The sequence below is a fragment of the Thunnus albacares genome, chromosome 2 (assembly GCF_914725855.1).
Source record: "Thunnus albacares chromosome 2, fThuAlb1.1, whole genome shotgun sequence".
In the NCBI taxonomy this organism is placed as follows: domain Eukaryota; kingdom Metazoa; phylum Chordata; class Actinopteri; order Scombriformes; family Scombridae; genus Thunnus; species Thunnus albacares.
The window spans coordinates 18,935,742-18,954,563 of NC_058107.1; the positions used below are offsets into that span (position 1 = coordinate 18,935,742).

The 18,822-nt window shown below is 40.2% G+C and overlaps 2 protein-coding genes across 4 annotated transcripts in view; one reads left to right on the plus strand and one right to left on the minus strand.

Moving 5' to 3' along the window:
* Positions 1–2,840, minus strand: part of sv2ca (synaptic vesicle glycoprotein 2Ca) — a 30,641-nt gene extending 27,801 nt beyond the window's left edge. The window contains exon 1 of the mRNA XM_044369961.1: positions 2,698–2,840. The gene's annotated coding sequence lies outside the window, so the exon portion shown is untranslated. The remainder of the gene's footprint in view (positions 1–2,697) is intronic.
* A 6,621-nt stretch (positions 2,841–9,461) lies between these two features.
* On the plus strand, positions 9,462–18,810 carry poc5 (POC5 centriolar protein homolog (Chlamydomonas)). 3 transcript variants are annotated; one of them, XM_044369992.1, is made up of 13 exons: positions 9,462–9,562; positions 10,323–10,406; positions 11,023–11,176; positions 11,895–12,002; positions 12,178–12,365; positions 13,677–13,853; positions 14,106–14,210; positions 14,871–15,050; positions 15,578–15,761; positions 17,050–17,186; positions 17,556–17,657; positions 17,850–18,020; positions 18,178–18,810. In XM_044369992.1, exons 2-13 carry the CDS (start codon positions 10,323–10,325, stop codon positions 18,310–18,312), a joined length of 1,725 nt encoding a protein of 574 aa, XP_044225927.1. In that variant the 5' UTR covers positions 9,462–9,562; the 3' UTR covers positions 18,313–18,810. The 3 variants fall into 3 exon arrangements, with proteins under 3 accessions (XP_044225927.1, XP_044225910.1, XP_044225918.1); XM_044369975.1 differs by having other exon boundaries at positions 9,470–9,610; XM_044369983.1 differs by having other exon boundaries at positions 9,470–9,606.
* Positions 18,811–18,822: the final 12 nt, after the last annotated feature.

Sequence of the window (18,822 nt, forward strand, 5' to 3'; positions counted from 1 at the left end):
TCAGGTTTGACTTGCCGGTGTCCTGCCCTTTCAAAGACATGCGCAAGCACAGTGGCTTGACGGCTGGTTTGTCCTATTAGCATCAGAAAGAGCAGGTCCAATCTCTAAGTGGGCAGAGCTGCATGTAATCCCATCAAAATGGAGAACCCGTGACCTCATCTGGAAGGCAGAGGCTCAACCAGTCTGGGACGTCTTCCGTTAGGAGATTTCATCAAACACTGATGCCATTACTGACTGAGTGCAGGGGGAAGGAGAGGATGAGAGAAAGTGTGTGTGTGTGTGTGTGTGTGTGTGTGTGTGTGTGTGTGTGTGTGTGTGTGTGTGTGTGTGTGTGTGTGTGTGTGTGTGTGTGTGAGGAGGTTGAATATGGGAGAAGTATTAATAACAGTGTAAGTGGTGACTGCACAAAAGAACTGCAAATGGTGCCACATGAGATTAGAATAAAACAATAGTAATTGGACATAGGGGGGAGGAAAGAACACTTAAATCAATCCAACAACATATCACAACTGAGATGACATCTTTCAAAGACACTAAACCTCCCTCATTTCACCTTTCTTCAACAGTCAAAGCTCCATCACAGAAAATAAAACTTCAAAAGCAAAGCTGATTGCAAGCAAGGCCCAACTTAGATTGTACAGATTCATAATGCAGCTGCGGCAGGTAAAGTCTGCCTGTCCTGCCATGAGAAGCTAGCACTGTGAATATTAGCATTAGGTTCAATTATTTCTGTGCACAGCTTAGCTAGGGAAAAAGAGATTCCCCGCTGTGTATATTAATATTGTGAATCCTCTTACTTAGATGAAATGAGAAGGATACGGAATGCAAGACTTCAGAAAATTGTGTTCAGTTCATTTAAATCATAAAATATTACATCTATACAGACAGAATTTTGGAGTTGTAGCCTACATAAAAAAAAAAACATTTCCCGTACAACCCTGATGATATACAGTAAGAAGAGCTAAGTGTGTTATCTCTTTTGCTATTTGGCGTCAGGCTGATGTGCATTTGATAGTCTTGGTGAACATATGGTGCCCCTGCCTTGTCAGACCTCACTGCTGACACAATACAGTGCTTAGAAGACATAAAACATAACGTGGCACCACCACTGTCTGGTGCAGACTGGACATTTTGTGTTGCAGTGACGCAATAACACCGATCAGGCAAGGGATGCAATATGTGGCACGTTTACTGGTTTCTTACAGTTAATTGTTAATTTTGTCAAACTGTGTAGATTTAATGTGATGGATGATGTCTGTATGTAAGTGGGCCTAAATTTCAGAAAAAAATGTACTAACAGAAAAACATGATATGAGAAATCTTCAGCCTCTTTGACAAAGAGAAATCATGCTATATATATTTTTTTTTTACAAAGGTAGAAGACGTACCGTTCTTAAATGTAATATTAACTATGCTATTTGGGTTCAACTTCACCTTGAAATAATAACTACTCTGTTAATTCTCTGTTTGCCTTATTGTCAACATAATGGACAGAAAGAATCTTTTTTTTCTGGAGCTCTCATGTCTACTACATTGTCACTGCATACTTACTTTGAGTCCTATATTAAAAGTGAAACACTGGAGCAGAAAATGTCTCCTTCTTGGTGATGCAGCATAAAGTTTAGGAAGACTAATGAAATTACAGGTCAGTGGATGCTAGAGATGGAGATGTTTTTGAATGCAGAGGAGGGCCATTCTGAATCACAATAAGATTCTTGTTTACCGGGGCAGAAAAAACACCTACATCAACTTGAAATCAATGATAAGTGGGTCATATGAATGAATTCTGCACCCCTTTATCTCATCTAACGCTTCTTATTGATGACGCCTTTAATGTGAACCTAGCAGAACTACTACAGCAGCCTTCGGATTGCAAACAAAGCACTTTGCCACAGCTTTCCAGTTCACCGGCTGTGTGCCTGTCAGTCGCTTACTGCCTCTTGAGGTGCAATTCACGGATGAGTCAGTCTCCTGCTCCTGCATCCTCTCCTCTTTTTGGCGGCTGTGCAGAGTGCTTTAACTGCCCCAGGGCAGGTGGCTGGATTGCACTACAGCATGCACAGTCCACAGCCAACAACCCCAAACTCTGCTAATGCCAAGGACAAGAATTTAACAAAAAAACATACTGATGAATAAAAAGATGTGTGAACTATGAGCTCCAGTCAGTAATCATCATTAATTAAACAACCACCTAAATGTTTCCAACAGTTCAAGAAAGCAAAGTCATGTCACTTAAATCGGATAGTTCATACCAAGATATACATGAAACATTTATGTCATCCTTAAATGCTGAATGAACTGAATTCCACAATTAAAAAGGCACAGAAACTGAAACTCCACTACACTCCAGTTATATTAATTTTTTTGCTTGTAGCCTAGTTGCAGCTAATGATGCCAATTTCTTTCTACTTTTGCAGGAGGCATGTGGACTCAGTTTAGTGCACCCACAGAGAAACCACAGTGCCCTGAAACGTTCCCAACTTTTAACAAATGATACACAAACTTATGAATAAATAATGAAGCATCCCTGTCTCCCAGTCCTAAGATATCACTGGAAAGATACAAATAAATGACTCGTAGCCTTAACAATATATCTGATAGCAAAAAAATTGAAATAGTTTATTGAAAATACTGGATTTGTCTCACTGGAAAGTGTTACAGTCAGCATGTTTTCGGGGGAAAAAAGTGATTACTTACCATCATTTATGGCGAGAAGAGTGGACTGCGCTGGTAGTTACCCATTTCATCAGTCTCCGCTTTCGCTTTATGGGGTGAAAAATCTTGTGGGCTCTTTACTGTAGAACTGGATCAGAGGTAATTGCCAGCGCACGACAATGTTTTTTTTTTCGATGCAGTCCTCTCTCGCTGCAGCAGACTTCAGGAGAGGAGAGAGCGAAAGAGAGAGATGGTGGTAGGAGGGAGGGAGGGAGGGAGGGAGGGATAGAGAAGGGGGGGGGGGGCAGTGTAATCAATAATTGTATTTCATTGAGTGATGCAGGTAATTCCGTCTGATGGAACAATCTAGTTAGGTGACTGAAGGACGTGAAACACTGCAACGCGCGAATGCTAAGCAGATAAGAAAGGTCTCATTTGAACAGGCTACAGTCGGCGTGTCGGTGATTTCGTCCATTCACTGTGTGTTTGTATGCGAACAATGTGTTTCAGTCTGTCGGAGAATGGTTAGTACATGATAAATAGGTCTGGACTCCTGATTGAAGGGAAAAGAAGTCCTCTGTTTAGGTAAAAGCTGCTGCTTAAGTGGAAAAGTTTTTGACTTCTTTTCACATGTGAGTTGCAGGTTTGAACCGAGATCTAAATTCTTTTTTCTTCTTCTTCTTTTTTTGCAATTCTGTATTCAACTTTAACTATAACCGCTTTCTAAAGTAGAGCTGTCTGGGAGCTCGCCTTGTTATGCAGAGTCCCGCTGTGAAGCCGTATGTTGCATTTCAACCACTGTCTCTGTCCGTGGTGCTGACCGACACCTGAGCGCGCCACGTTTCGATGCTGCTGCCATATAATGTACACATTGGTGGTGCACACTCACCAGTTATGTGAACATCCAGGTGCAGAATTCTGAGTCACAGTTTTCGCCCTCTATAAGTTAGAGTCTCTCAGAACAGAACAAAAAAACCTTATGATTGCTCTGATTAGGAGTAAACCTCCACTCTGCCTCCATAGATGCCAGGTTAGATTCACTCATTAATCATCAGGTGAGAGAGAGAGAGAGAGAGAGAGAGAGAGAGAGAGAGAGAGAGAGAGAGAGAGAGATAAGTGAGGTGTCAAATTAAGTTAAATGGCGCATGAATGTAAAATCCCACCATAAATGCAAAAAATCCTATAAACATGAAGCCATTAAACCCTGAACTGTAAACAGTAAAAAAAATGACACTATTTATTATGTGAAACTGATTTTCAGAAGGGCATGTCATTCACTAAGTGACCTATATAGGCACTGCTCACCTTGCATACCCATGACATCAAATCAGGTCTCAACTTGGACCCCTAGTGGCTCTAGAATAGGAACAGGAAGATCAGGGTGTCCAGGCCCCCATACCTTAGATGAGGACAGCATATCTAATCAAAGAGGTTCCCATGTGAATGATACCTTTCCTGATGAGATGCCGTGGAGAAATCCTCCTCTGTGTACGGCTGAATCTGGTAACACAGGACTGCCAGGGTACTGGACCACCTTCTCTATGCATTTCTGAAGATTCTCTAGATTCTGTTGACAAAACACAGTCCAGTGGAGAAGTCACAGTTTACTTCTAGTAACCTCCCAGTAGCTGTGAAGACTACATTTTCCTCTACAACTGAGGCTCCATCATCGAGTGCAGTGGCTTAATCTTCTTTCACCAATGGATAGTCACATGAGACACCCAAACCTGGATCACCTGCAGCTATATATGGGGGGTGAGGACCATCTTCAGTGAGCCCCTAACAGCTCGAGATACACATTTAAGGTTCAGGTATTATGTTTAGATCTTGAAATTATTTTGTCTCAATAACAATATGACAATATTTTGTCATTTACACTCACTACACTGAGCTTACAGTATTTTGATCATATAGATTAGCCTCTGCAGTAAGTAAAGCCCTTGAATCCCAGATGCAATTTTAGCAACAACAAAATACATTCTTCCTATATTCCTTACAAATGATGAGCACAGAGGGAGTAGTAAAATTGACAAACACCACACAAAGATTATACAATCCTGTTATAATAATTGCATAACCTAACACAGGCTCTTAGAGATAAGTAGGTTCTTTAGATGAAGTGTGAGACAGTGACTGCCTGTGCGCCTGCTATGTCAGATCCTAACGCCTCTCAAACCCGCGAGGGGTTCCCAGCGAAAGTGAGGGAGGGAAAAAAAAAGGGATGACGGACTGATGCAAGCACAGGGACACTCAGCCTTTCAGTATTCACATCATTAAAGCCTGCAAACTATAACAGCACTACCAGTGAGATTCAGTACACTGAATGAATTACTACCAGCAAGCTCTTTGATGTATTACACCCCGTCCGTCGAATTCCTTACTCTCATTTTTACAGAAACAAAATTTCAGTAGATCTATGTTAAGCACGTCACGTGGAAAATGTCGTGAATAGTTTAGCCCAATTGTGCATTTTGCTTACTGAGTTTAAACACGACGACTCGGCTCTGACACTGGTTGTGTCATATTCATCACAAAGCATATTGAAGGGGGTTGTAAATGATGCATACAGTGCGCACAATGACATACACAACACAAAACCGTGCAAGGGCACACACACACACACACACACACACACACACTCACTCACACACACACATAAAGAAAAAGGAAAGGCATCATTCTTTTTTCTCTGAATTTGATGATTCACAGAAGCAGTGACCTGGGGCTTGGGACACTCTCTGCTTTTGATTCAGAGTTGGGATACAAACCCCCCTTAAGCCACAAGACTCCATTTACTACTGCTGGAGAGCTGAGGAGCACTTAGCTTAATGTACAGGACAGTAGAATGACCCTCACACACCCACACACGCGCACACACACACACACACACACACACACACACTGCGCACAGTCCACTGCGCATACCAACACTATCTCTCTCTCTCTCTCTCTCTCTCTCTATCTCTCTCTCTCTCTCTCTCTCTCTCTCTCTTCTCTTGTGAGACCCTTTTCTTTGTCACATAAACATGCACACACACAGGAAAGATGCTTATAAATTTGTCTTTTCATTACCGTAAAAATACAACAAATACAATATTCATATTTCCCATAGCTTACTGATCAGATACTGACATCTATGTATATATTTGCTGTCAAATTAATGAATTTGCATGTCACATTCTGTGCATGTAGCCTGATATTGCTGGTCGGTAATAAGAAAGTGACAGTGTGAGATTGCCATACACCCTTACTGGCCAAACAATTCAGACCTGTCCATGCTTACCATTCTAGGTTTCTCTTTCATCATCCCCCTATGAACTGTATGTGCTGTGATATGCACAACTCACAACTTATATATTAAGTATATGTACATGCAACATTACATTGTCACATTGATACATACATACAATAGAGGTGTGTCTCCGACAGCATTTTGCTCCTTTCAAACAGATTTAAAAAAGACTTATATGACTCAAATTATGTAATGTTTGAATACAAATATATAAACTGTAGTGCATTACAACAGCTTTAAAAAATGTTCATGTGTATCCTATTGCCCCAAGATCTAAAATGGATGTACCTGCAGTGCTAGCTTTCCTTAAGAAATGAAGAGGTGGAGGTGGACTAGAACAACTGTCTGCTGCTTATCTTCATCCAGATTATAACAAACGGATGTGGACACTGATGGTAATTGTTTTTGCCTCGTAGAGATAGAAGCTCAGGCTAACTGATTTAGTCTCCATCTTTCCTCTCAGCCTCCACTGCTCATCTGCACTCACATGGGTGACCATTTTTACGGCGGAGTCAGCATTGGATACTTTGCATACTGTATGGATAGGATAGTAATGACAGAAATGATGCTGCCTTGTTGTTTCTTACCTGGTTGTCAATACGATGCAGCTGTGGTGTATTTCCAAGCGCTGGTAACCAAACATTATGAAAGCAAGAAAACAGAAAACAAAAGGACACTGGTGTCACTGATAGAGAGATGTGATGGATTAGCGTGGCCTAAGGGGGAAGTCCTGGTCCATCAAAATGTAATGAAAACTAATTTGAAAACAGCAGGCTGCTATGAATAACTCGGAGATGAGTTTCGGCAACATTGTGTTTAGTGAGAGGTCATCATTGTCTCGTATGAGAGAAAAATGTGTTGATAACATTACGATTGATGATAGCACATTAGTTGTTGTCTCCAGGAGTTATGGCTGTCTGTAAATACGTCTGACTGGAAATCGATCAAGGGCACAAACAATTTCACTCCAAGTTTGGAATCTACAGTTTCACAATTGAAACGCTGAACATGAAATTATATAAACCAGTAGAACAAAAAGCATTTCTTGGAAGCTGTTTGACTCAGGATACAGTGTAATACTGTGTAAATGTAAAAGTACAGCGAGAAAAAAATCCCTTAACAAAGTCAACTTGTATAAGCGCAGGAAAATGATTTCCTAATTTCTGTTCTGTCTACCATCGCGAGGTCCTGAATAGTCTAACGTACCTGAGCTAAAATACCAGGGGGGAAGAAAGTCAAATGGATTGTGATTATTGTCCTGGAACAGATTGAACAGGCTATGAGAGAAGAATGTGAGCTGAATTCCACTTCGACACACGAGCCCAGGTGCATTTCTTTTGCTGAAAGGAAGGTGAAATTTACAAAAGGGATCTAAAGAAAGGTTTCAGGCAGTAATACTGGCTTTAATCTAACCACTATCAACAGTAGCTTATTACCTTTGACTGCGGAAAACATACAGAACGGGTACAGAATAGAAGTCTATCTTTATCGTCTGACTGTATCTTCAACTCAGTTGTCCATTATTTTATACAAGGATTTACTCCTGTGAGTCAAAACAGGCAAAAGAGCATCAGCATATATCACTTTAAAACATATATTATTGATGCATTCCTTCAATCTTCATTACTTTGTGTTAATTAAGAGAATATAGATTTTGTATACTTGAAATATGATGTAGTAATTCAGTTTAATGTAACTTTACTTTAAAAGGATGCAATTAAAAATACAAACAGTCATTAAAAACAAACAGAATACACGTATCACATAAAAATAAGAGACTGGGCACTATACCAGATTAACAGTTGCTTGTTATATACACTGATTCTGACAATATCTGGTCTTCCACATATAGCATACACATCTGTGCAGTCATGTCTAGCCAGTCCTTGTTATAATAAATTACACAAAAGCAGACAAGCATAAGAAATTTGCAATTCAACATCAATGGCATGGTAAAAAGGCAGAGTACCTAACAAGTCAAGTTGAGATGACAAAAATCACCCTAAAAGAGAAATTGTGATGAACACATCCAGCCAAAACCTTTCAAAACATGTGAATCATCTGCTCTGAAATGGAAATAAGTAATCTGTGGGAGCTACAGCTTCCTGTCATTCAACAGGAAACCTCCACTCCCCACCGAGCGGCAAGGATTATCCTCTGTGCCTCACAATTCTGGTGCAAATTCATAGCCTGCATCAGCTGTCAAGACATGTAATACAGTAATGAAACATGTGTGTGCTGAAGGGTGTCTGCGGCAGACCATGCTTGCACTAAGAAATCATTTATTTTCCTGTTTATTTATCTATACATTTGAAATGAAATGTCTCAGACCTCGACAGTTTGTGATCAGCTGATTGGCCGTCAAGCTGCTGTTTTTATGGACATCACCGCTCTGACACCAGTGTCGCAGCAGTGCAAGTCCATGCTGACAGGACACCTTCGGACAGCGGAGTACTCTGAGCACTCAGCCAGGTGGTGACGAGGCCCCAGTCCAACAGTACCGCTTGCAGCTCTGCCACAGCTGAGAGGGACCATATGTCTCTTCTCTCTGGAGTCTGTCCCTGCCCAGGACTGCCAAGCCGTTAGGCCTATCCCACATATGTGTCTTAATACTGTTAAGTACTAGGTGTTCAGGGGGGTTAAGACATTACTTTAATTCAGTTTGTGAACTGTTATCTGTTCGTTGGTTGCCTAAGAGAACAATAGAGAAATGGACTCAGGGAAGTACACAGGATGGTGGTATTCACCAATGACTTACACCTTCTTTAGACAGGTAAGTTTGCCTCCTCGTGACAGTGCATTTAATCAAGTTAATCTCTATGCGGCATGTCACACTACTGACGAAGCTCAGTCTGGAAATCTTTGAACACGCAAAGCTGCTAAGGGTAGATTTGCCAGGAATTACTTTTATTTTATTTTTCATAGAATTATCACAACCATAAACTAACAATGTGCCCTTTTACACACTAATATGTAAATCTATCATTTCTCAAATAATAAGTGTTCATGTGGAAAGTCATATGAATATGTCTGTGAAGATTCTCAGTCATCCAGCTCATGGGTAGCCTACAGAGGGGAGGTTATAGGTTAAATGACTAGTGGGGGATCGCAGACATCCCCCTCCAGTAACAATAAATAAAACAGCCCTGTCCTTGACTTAGTCCTCCAGGATAAAGTAAGTAATATGAAGTTGTAAGAAAAGCTGTGATTTAAGACAGCAGTTGATATGTCCGTATGCAGGCTACTCTATTTGTGTGTGTGTGTGTGTGTGTGTGTGTGTGTGTGTGTGTGTGTGTGTGTGTGTGTGTGTGTGTGTGTGTGTGTGTGTGTGTGTGTGTTGTTAACATCAGAGAGAAAGCTTTTCATTTATTATTACTATAAGAGGAAACGGTTGGTGAGCTCCTTGGCGTTGTTCCGCTTACCGTTACCACGGAAACATTGTAACCAATCAGAGACGAGTTAGCAGGGCTCTATGGGAAACAGTAGCCAATCAGACAGTCTGTTGTTTCAGAGTCAGTTGGTTTGAAACGGCTAAGCAAGCATTTTCCAACCGACGAAAGTACTTATGAGGGCAGAGCAGAGAAGTGTGCTAATCTCCATTTAAAAATAAAAGAGGTAAACCTTCCCGAAAGCACCGTCACTGCACGTCTGTTGTCTGCGTAGGTACGTTACGTTAGCTCATTGTTATAATATACTGCTAGAGACTGTAAAACAGCACGAATTAATCCAATGATTTGTGTGTTGTTTTCAGTTGTTTACAGCAGCCAAAAGCGAAGTTTGTTTCTGTTTTTACGAATGAAACTTCACCTGTTCATCTAGCTGTTAGCGTTATTTATCAGTTTCCCAGAAAGTTTATATTTGTGTAGCCAAGTTAACCTAAACTTTAATATGTGCTTCTCAATATGAACCCAATATGAATATGCCACATATGCTGATATACGTTCTAATGTAATACTAATATATGAGAGGCACAACCTACTACAGCTGAGACGTTTTACTAGAAAAACACTCTGAATCAAATACGTTTTTAAAATGTACAGTGTGTTTTTTTAATCTTTGAACACACAGTCTGTATTTTTTACATGGTTGTGGCCACTTTCATACAGCTTTCTTCTGCTTTACACACTATATCTTGTTGTTTAGCACCTCATGTGGAGCATGTTTTGTATAGAACATGTACGGGTATGTCTCACAAAATGTAGAAGTCACAGAATATGGAGCTGAACTACTGCGGTATGAAATCTTAATAAAAATGATGATCATGTGCCCCATTATCAGATGACAAAGACACAAACATTGTGTGTTCATATACATTTTACAACATATGACTTAACGTTACAGTAACACTCTTCCAACAATGTATATCTTTGTTTAGATGTCCTCAGACGACGAGGAACCAACTAGTCCTGTTCTGCCCAAGGACTCGGATCGGGGCAGCTCTGTCTCGTCCGAGCTTCAGGTGAGTAAATAAAACACTAATTTGTGTGCCTTTATGCACCAGTAACTGCTGAGATCTGGAGACACAGCAAGACTGTTTGGCACATCTATACAATGCAGTCAATTAAGGCACGCATCAAATTAAAGCAATTTTGAGTAGATGGACAAGTGTTAAACAAACACAGAGTTCAAACCAATAATCCATACTGCTGAATTCAAAGTGAAAATAAAGGTAAACCTGCCTGAAATGCCTGTTAAAATTGTCAATGACATTTTAAAACTGCATCTAAGCACAGCATGTACAGTTGCAGTTTCCAGTTGGTTTGGATAGTAACTTCAACATCCTCCTTCATCTTCACTTTCCAGTTAGTGATGTAGATAATATTGTTAAACCGAGAACTAATTACTTGTTTAATTACCCGTTTGGACTCCTTTGTAAAGCTGCATATAACAAAATTGCTGCACCCCATATGTTGACAATTAAGTTGATGACTAAAATGTTAAGCGATTAGAATGATGGCCAAAACTACAAAAGTAAGATACAGCTTGTATTAAAAAATATTTTTCTCTAAAATATATCAGTAGACACTTGAGCCCACTAGTCTCTTTTTTTTTTTTGACTGTTTATGGATTGACAGGATGAGTATGAGGAGCTCCTCCGCTATGCTGTAGTCACCCCCAAGTTTGAGACAATCACCAGCGCTCACATGCAGCGCCTGAACACCTCACTTCTGTCAACAGAGGGTCGGGGTCACCAGAGAAAAGACGACACAAAATCACAGCGCCCAGCAGGTATTTCTCTTGTATGCAGGCCACATACACACACACACACAGTCATTTCACTAAGCCTTTCTGACAGAAACGGAACTTGAGCCTATCCAGACACTGCCCTCATCACATGATCAGCTGTCAAAAAGGATTTGGCTTCACAACATGGAGAAAAATGTGGTGTATGTGTTTATCTGCCTCATATTTTCAGCTTGTAAACCAGTCTAGTCAAGATACATATGATACCAGTCTGCCAGATTGTACCCCCCTATCTCTTTCTCCTACGATACCCACAGTCCATCAGTCCCCCCCCCCCGCAGCTCCAGCTCCAGCTGCAGCACTCATTGGAGGTTTAGTGCTTTAACTGTCACGGAGAAGTGCACAGGGATGTAGAAAGCAGGCGGGCTGATTGGTAATGATCTCCTGGCACTTTGCCCGTACTGCTCTTTAGAGTGCAGGCCTTCTCTTCCCCCTGCAGGATTTAATTAAGATATTGACATAAATGCATTCTTGGATGGGGAACCATGCTTGTCTTATTCAGCATTCTCGCCATCACCTTTTCTGTTCTTACACCGTCTTTTGTTTTCTGACCTCTTATTTGACATTTTACTTAGTTTACTTTGTTTTACTCACTTATTTCATGTTAAGATTTACAGCATTTCAGGAACATTCCCTTTTTGTCAGTTTAACATTTTGCCTTTCTCTCTGACTCATCTGCCGCATCTCTCATCTTTTCTGTCAGAGCCTGCAACTGAAGCTCAACATGGGAGACCTTCTAGTAGGAGTGTTAGATCATCACAAGCCTCCCTCTTGACTGTTGAGCCCTCCACATATTCAAGAGCTTCTCCTGGTAAATTGAATACAAATACAAATAAACCAGAATGGCTAAGACTGATATCTAATTGTATATTGATTTATCATCTTATCATGTAAGCTTTAAAAAAGTGGAGACAATCCGAGTGCAGTACTGTCTCATTTTGTAGTGATGTTCTGTCTGTATTTCTTTTGTTTTCTTCTTCTTCCAGTTGAAGAGATGGCAGGCCGGACATCTAGCAGGGCGTCAGCGGTTTCAGACACGCCATCAGACAGGTTACAGACAGTGACTGAGAGGTCTAGACCAAACAGCCCAGGCGTCCTCACAGAGATGTTTATCTCAGAGCACAACATAAGCAAGATGGAGAACATTCTGGACACATGGAGCCACAACCTTAAGGTTAGTCTGCTTTCTCATAATGTACAGCTATTCTTCCACAATCAATCAATTTAATGGTTTGCTGTCTGTTTGAGAGCTGACCATAAATAATATTGTATGTCTATATATATTACACACAGCTGAATTATAACTAGTTTAATGTAGAAGGCATATAATGGCATTAGCTTCAGCAATTTACAGTGTAATAGGCCCAAACTTGAGGTTTACCCTTAAATATGAATTAAAATTATATTTTTGAATTGCTCATTTACTGTGAAAGATGTGTTTGCATAAGTGTCAACTGAGAGCAAATCATGCTGTTTATGAATATAAATTTTACTACTCATATGAAACCCAAAGTAGTGCATAGTGGAAAAAGTTCAAATGTGGTTGCCCTGAAAAAAAACCTTTAGTTTATGCTTTCATTTATATCTCTGTCACTGACACTACGCTGTTATTACTACAGTGTTTCTAATTATATATAATTATAAAAAATGCATAAATGTATGACTGAGTGGAATCTGCCTGTTAGGTTCATACTGACATTTCCCATACTCTCGCATTGAGACAGTTAGACTGAGATGGATTAAATGCAAGAAATATTGTGGACAATGTCCATAGATGACGGTGAGGACGAGGCCAGAGACTATAAAGGGTTGCAAAGTGTTTGAGTCTTAGAAAGGCTCTTTGAATAGGATGACAGCTCTACTCTTCATGGAACCAGTGACCTTTCTAATTGTGTCTCCCAGCGGAAAGATTTTGGAGGAAGTGAGTGCCTGGGTGTGGGTGTCCTTCCTGCCCTTTTATTCTGGTGTTGTACAGCCCATTCATAGGAGCAGATGACAACCAATCACCTGCTAAGCGGTGCTGATAAAAGAGTGTAGTTTGACTGAGGACTAGGCAGTACAGAACCATGGAGGATGTTGAGACTCTTTCAGTTCTTTTGACTGATAGATTTTGTCTACAGTTGTCAAACAGTAGGCTTTTGAGTCTCTGAAGGAAGAAAATCTATTGTTTTATTTCCGAGATAAGCCAAATATGTTCAACAACATCTATGGTGGGAACCCATAAATCCCTGTGCAGAAGTGTAAATCTGGCTTAAGGTGCAGGGATTTGTTAGACGTCTGCAGAAATGAATCCAACAAAACAAGACAAGAGATGAGGTCTGCCAGGTTTACTGGAGGGTTTGCCACAAGCTGTCATCGGCAAACCCGCCAGTACACCTGTTCATATCATTTCAAAAAGACTGAGATATGCATACATATGTCCATATTTGCTAAAAGTAGTGTAATAAACATAGTTTGACTGTCCCACTCTTTGTTCTTTAATTAGTCAAATGTGCTGACGGAGCTCAGGAAGTGGAAGCTGGCCTTCATGGAGCAACACAAGCTGGAGATGAGGAAGGAGAGGGAAAGGAATGCAGCCCAGACAGCTGGCCTGAAGGCAGAGCTAGAAGGCCTGAAGGAGCTGCTACACACCTACGAGACTTCCAACCACAGAAAGGATGAGGTGACTACATGTGTATCATTTGGCTTTCTGCGGTTCATCATGTGTTGATCCTAATTCCAGACTCAGATTTCCAAATATTTATATTATCATGTTTTAGCCAATGATTGGGCTTAATCCAGTTCTAAGCAATCAGTCACATATATCTCTCTTTTGCATGTTCTGTCTCTCATGCTTATATACTATACCTCTCTTATGTACATTTAGTCTGCTTTTTAGACTGACAAGCTTGTTGTGTGATGTGTCCTTCCCCAGGTGATTGTGAACCTGAGCCAGGTGTTGGACAGACAAAAAGAAAAGCTTGAAAAGATGAGGACCTTCACCCACTGGAGACTTCAACACAGTGAAGCCAAAGAAGAGGTACACAGATGTGTTTCTTACAGGCTGAAAACATATTTGTGGGGCTTTGCTAAATTCAATAAACTTTAAAGTAATTCAGTGATTCTTTAGACAGCATGTTTGCTCTTTAAGGGTGTTTTTTGTTGTTTTATATCACATAGTATAATTTATGTTTTTTACATTTTTATATATGTGCATTTTGGGGGAAATGGATGTGAAATGAATGGTAGTGAACTGCTAGATAACTGTCAGTGCAGTTTAATGGTTTATGCAAATGTTCTGTCTCTGCATGAGTTCCCAACCCATACATCACTATGTCACTGCACACTGAACATGCATATGGCACATTTTTTCACAAATATCTCTCCTCTTATATATTTTACATACTTGAAATTTTGTCAGTGCACTGATGAATAATATGTTCCTTTTTTATACCATTCTACATATCCTAAAAAAGTGCAGTCAAATCCATGAGATAGAAGGATTTTTTTGCAGTAACAAAACAGCTGTATATGCCATCTCTTTAAAATAGAAACCAAAGTGGATGACTCGCATATTTTGTCTAAACCATGACACAGAAAGTGCACTACAACAGAAAATGCACTGCACCTGCACAGGAATGAATTATGGGTGTAATTATTTCCTTGTGAATATTTTCATGGTCTTGTGCTTCCCTGCCAGGCTCATGCTGCTCAGGTAGCACGGCAGCACTACAATTTGCAGCTGAAGAGGAAGGTGTGGTTAGGCTGGCACTCTCTGGTCCAGAAACACTGGAAGGTCAAGATGGAGCGGGCTTGCCGTTCAAGGGCTGAAGAGGTCTGCACCAACCTGTCTACAGAGTATGAAGCCAAGCTGGCAGAGGTAAGTAAGTGGGTGCAGGACCTGCGGATGAAACCGTGTGTATGGTGATGCTGCAGTGGAGTTTCAGTGCAATTTATTTCACGTAATTTGACTGAATTCATATTTGATTCTACTTCCTCCTCATTGAGGTGTGCTAATATCCAGGAACCACAGCACTCTGTAGTCAGTAAGATACACTATTCATGTACAGAGCTGAATATGAAGCAGACCCAAAGCTCCAATGGTTACCATGATTTGTTAGTTTTTTTACATAAGTAAAGTAATTTCAAATTTTTTCAGTTTTTTAAATACATACAATGTCAACATTTCAGCAAGTAACTGCTACACTAAACTTGGTTGCCTTGAAATCATTATGGAGATCTAATTAAAGCCTAATTAGAGACAACCGTTCAAAAGTAAACAATGTCAACAAAGCAGCATACAAATGCAGAGAGAATGTTTTCTTTTCAGCTGAGCTTCAGCTACTGTAGTGTTGTCAGTATTATATAAATGACTGGTTTGTTCTGTCCTCTGCCACCTATCTACAGCACTGTAAGGCTATAGAGAAGGCCCAGGCAGAGATTCAGAGACTGCGACTGGAGCGAGAGCACTATGAGGAGTCTATGAAGAAAGCCTTTATGAGGGGCGTGTGTGCTCTCAACATGGAGGCTCTCAACATGTTCCAAAGCACAGAAGGAAGACCAGAGCAAACTGCAGTTCATGATCAGCATGGTACACAAACGTGTTTTTTTTTTTTTGTTTTTTTTTAAGAGATTATCATTTCTTTTTTTGTTTTTGTTTTTTACTTGTACCCAACCTACCATCACATTATTATCCTCATCATGGGATCCTATAACTGTATGAATATATATAGTAGATATATGTGACCCCTGCTCTATATAACAATCCTTAAAGGCATTGTTAGCCTTGCCTCTGTGGTGTCTTGACTTAACACAGCTATAAAGACAGAAACTAAGACAAGAAAAAGAGACACCATCTCTCCAATAAAGTGCCACCATGTGCTATTGACAGTGTAGATTTATGAATGAGTGGAGCAGACGGGGTCCTTTGTTCTTTTCTTCAAGTCATTCACTGAGTCATCTAATAGAGTGATGAGTCAGAGGATGTGCTGAGTGCTGACTGCTCAGGTTATATCCTTGATATCATTCATTTATATTCATCCATTCAGCCAGATACCTGCTTTTATTTAGTAGTTTGTTAATGGTGTGAAGATTGAGTTGGGAATTTGGGACAATACAGGATATTAGAGTAGAGTACCGTAACTATCATGAACCTGGAGCCAGACAACGGCACTGTTTTATTGGAAGATACATACTAATTGCCCTAATATTTGCAGAAAACCCTCACAGCATATACCATTATCCCCACACAGTCTCATTGACAGCAGCCAGGGTAGATTTATGCTATTAGCACCTAATTCACATCCTGCCATCAGCATATTGCACCAGAAGTTAGAATAGACAACACTTATATTCCTCAGTCGCTGTTTTTGGTGAGCATGTGGCTGCTGAAGCTGCACCTCCCTGTTTTTAGCTGGTAGAAATGAGCTCTTGCATGGTCTTCTGCTCATCCATCTGCTTCAGGTTTAATGAGTCTTGCGACCTGAAATGCATTTCATTATGTTTCTGTCATACTTGGGGGGGTTAGATTCTTTTTCTGTTACAAGTCTATGTCTTTCTTTTCTCCTTCCAATAACATATTCCGTTTAAAAAATGTCTCTATTAACGTATCATTAAACAAGAGGATGAGAAATTTTGCATCCCAACTCAAATATAAAGTTTCCCATTTTTAACCATTAGTATTGAGAGATGGAAAGTTGAATTGTGTCACTGGACACCATTCACAAAAATGGTGTAATCAGTTGCTCAGGCCAAATTCAACATTTTTTAACTCCAGTCCAACATTCAGCCTTGATGATGAGTGATTTGTTGTAATTATAACAAACTTGCATCAAGAATGTGTTGTTCCAGAGATTCATTTAACATTTTTCTTTCTACAGATCCTCTGCCTCCTCAGGATGAGTCTGGCTCTGCTACGTTGGCTCAGCTCCAGCCATTTCCTGTCTCTTCCACACGGATCAGCCCGGTTCACTTTGACCGACCAGACCCTGCGTCCCACAGTGAAGGAGACGATCTGGTGAGACACTGACAGTTTTGAATGAAAATGTACTTTTATCGACACACCACAGTTATTTTATGCCATTGTTTAATTTCTTCTTAAATTTCATTGCGTCAATCAGTCCATCAGTTTTTCACATAAAATTTTGACATATTTGTTGCTGTTGTATTAGCAGATTAGATTTTTTCCCTCTAATTTTGAGTTGTATTTGTTGGTGCTATATGCTGATGAAAAATCTGAAGTCATATTCAACTTTTTTCATGTGGTTTGTACAGTATTAGTATCAGCTTGTGCAGTTCTTTCAGTCTGCTTTTTTCATCTGCACTATGACTCTCCTTCTCCAAATCTCACTCCTACCTTTCTTTTCCCTGAATTCCTTTTCCTCAGATGGGTTTTGGTGCCCCAGTGTCCACAACAGAAGTACTCCCTCCCACTGCAGTGGTGCACAGCTCACTCCCACTAGGGGGCCTTACAAGCTCCCAAAAGCAGGTTAGCATTAGACATATCGATCTGTTGCCTACAAGTGATGAAACTGTCCACCTTCAGTATAGTCTTCTGAAACTATATGATATTTACATAATTTAGTAAATGATTCTCAGATTTGTAACCAACAACCAAAAAAGTGGCTACTACAGTTATTACATTAACATGTGCTAATAACATGAGTGTTTATTGTTCCAGGTCAGTGGTCGTGTCGTCACAGCCAGCCAACAAAAACCCTCGAAGACTGTAACGGCTCGCATCACTGCACGACCTGACGTCAGTAAGACTGCCCGCAGCAACCTCCAGGTGATGGGCGTGACTCCGCCCATGAGCTCTGTTATAGTTGAACGCCATCATCCTGTAACACAGGTATAGCAAACTGTGCTCTCTGCTGTTATTTTGTAGTATTTTGTAGCATATGTGTGTTATTATGCAAGCACCGTTTACTCATGTCAAACTAAAAAAATAACATGAATTCTATCCTCTAATGTTCTATCTTTTTTTTTCTTTTTCCTCTTTTCTGTAGCTCACCATTGGTCAGGCCACAGCTTCTAAGTTTCCTCGTTCCTCACAACAGGGTCCCAGCGCTAGCGGAGGAAGAGGTTCCTCCAGAACACACAGTAGCACCTGCCATGTACACTCCATCAAAGTAGTTGACTGACCAGACACATACATCTCACACCTATACTAGATGTGAAATTTTACACACACTATGCAACAATCCTAGGGATAGTTACCTTGCCAATAGTTTCAATTTCATTCTCTTATCTTATCTTTGAATGAATTTGCTCTTTCTCTGCATTAGATAGCCATTTTTTTGAGCTTCCTTTCATTAATTTTGAAATGCATAATTTCCTGAGGAACAGCATTTTTCTTAGGAAACCAGATACATGCAGGTGTTTAAGCACATGTAAATGATTTTTAATTATCAGCAGCTGGATACAGTTTGAATTGCAAAATGGACATTTCTTTCTATGAAAATTATGCACAGGTGCGACTGTACTGTAATGTGTAAAATCACATTTTTTAAATATTTGTGTAATTGATGTTTGCTATTGAGATGACCGTCCAACAGTGCAGGCTGTTTACTGTACAAAACCAAAGCCATGCTGTATGTTTATAATCTGGCATATATTTTAATAAATTATTTTACTGCTTATTTTCTGTACAA

Coding starts and splice junctions, on each gene's coding strand:
- poc5 (XM_044369992.1), top strand. CDS start 10,323: ATGTCCTCAGACGACGAGGAACCAACTAGTCCTGTTCTGCCCAAGGAC. Junction 12,003..12,177: donor ATATTCAAGAGCTTCTCCTG/GTAAATTGAATA, acceptor TTCTTCTTCCAG/TTGAAGAGATGGCAGGCCGG. Junction 14,211..14,870: donor ACAGTGAAGCCAAAGAAGAG/GTACACAGATGT, acceptor CTTCCCTGCCAG/GCTCATGCTGCTCAGGTAGC.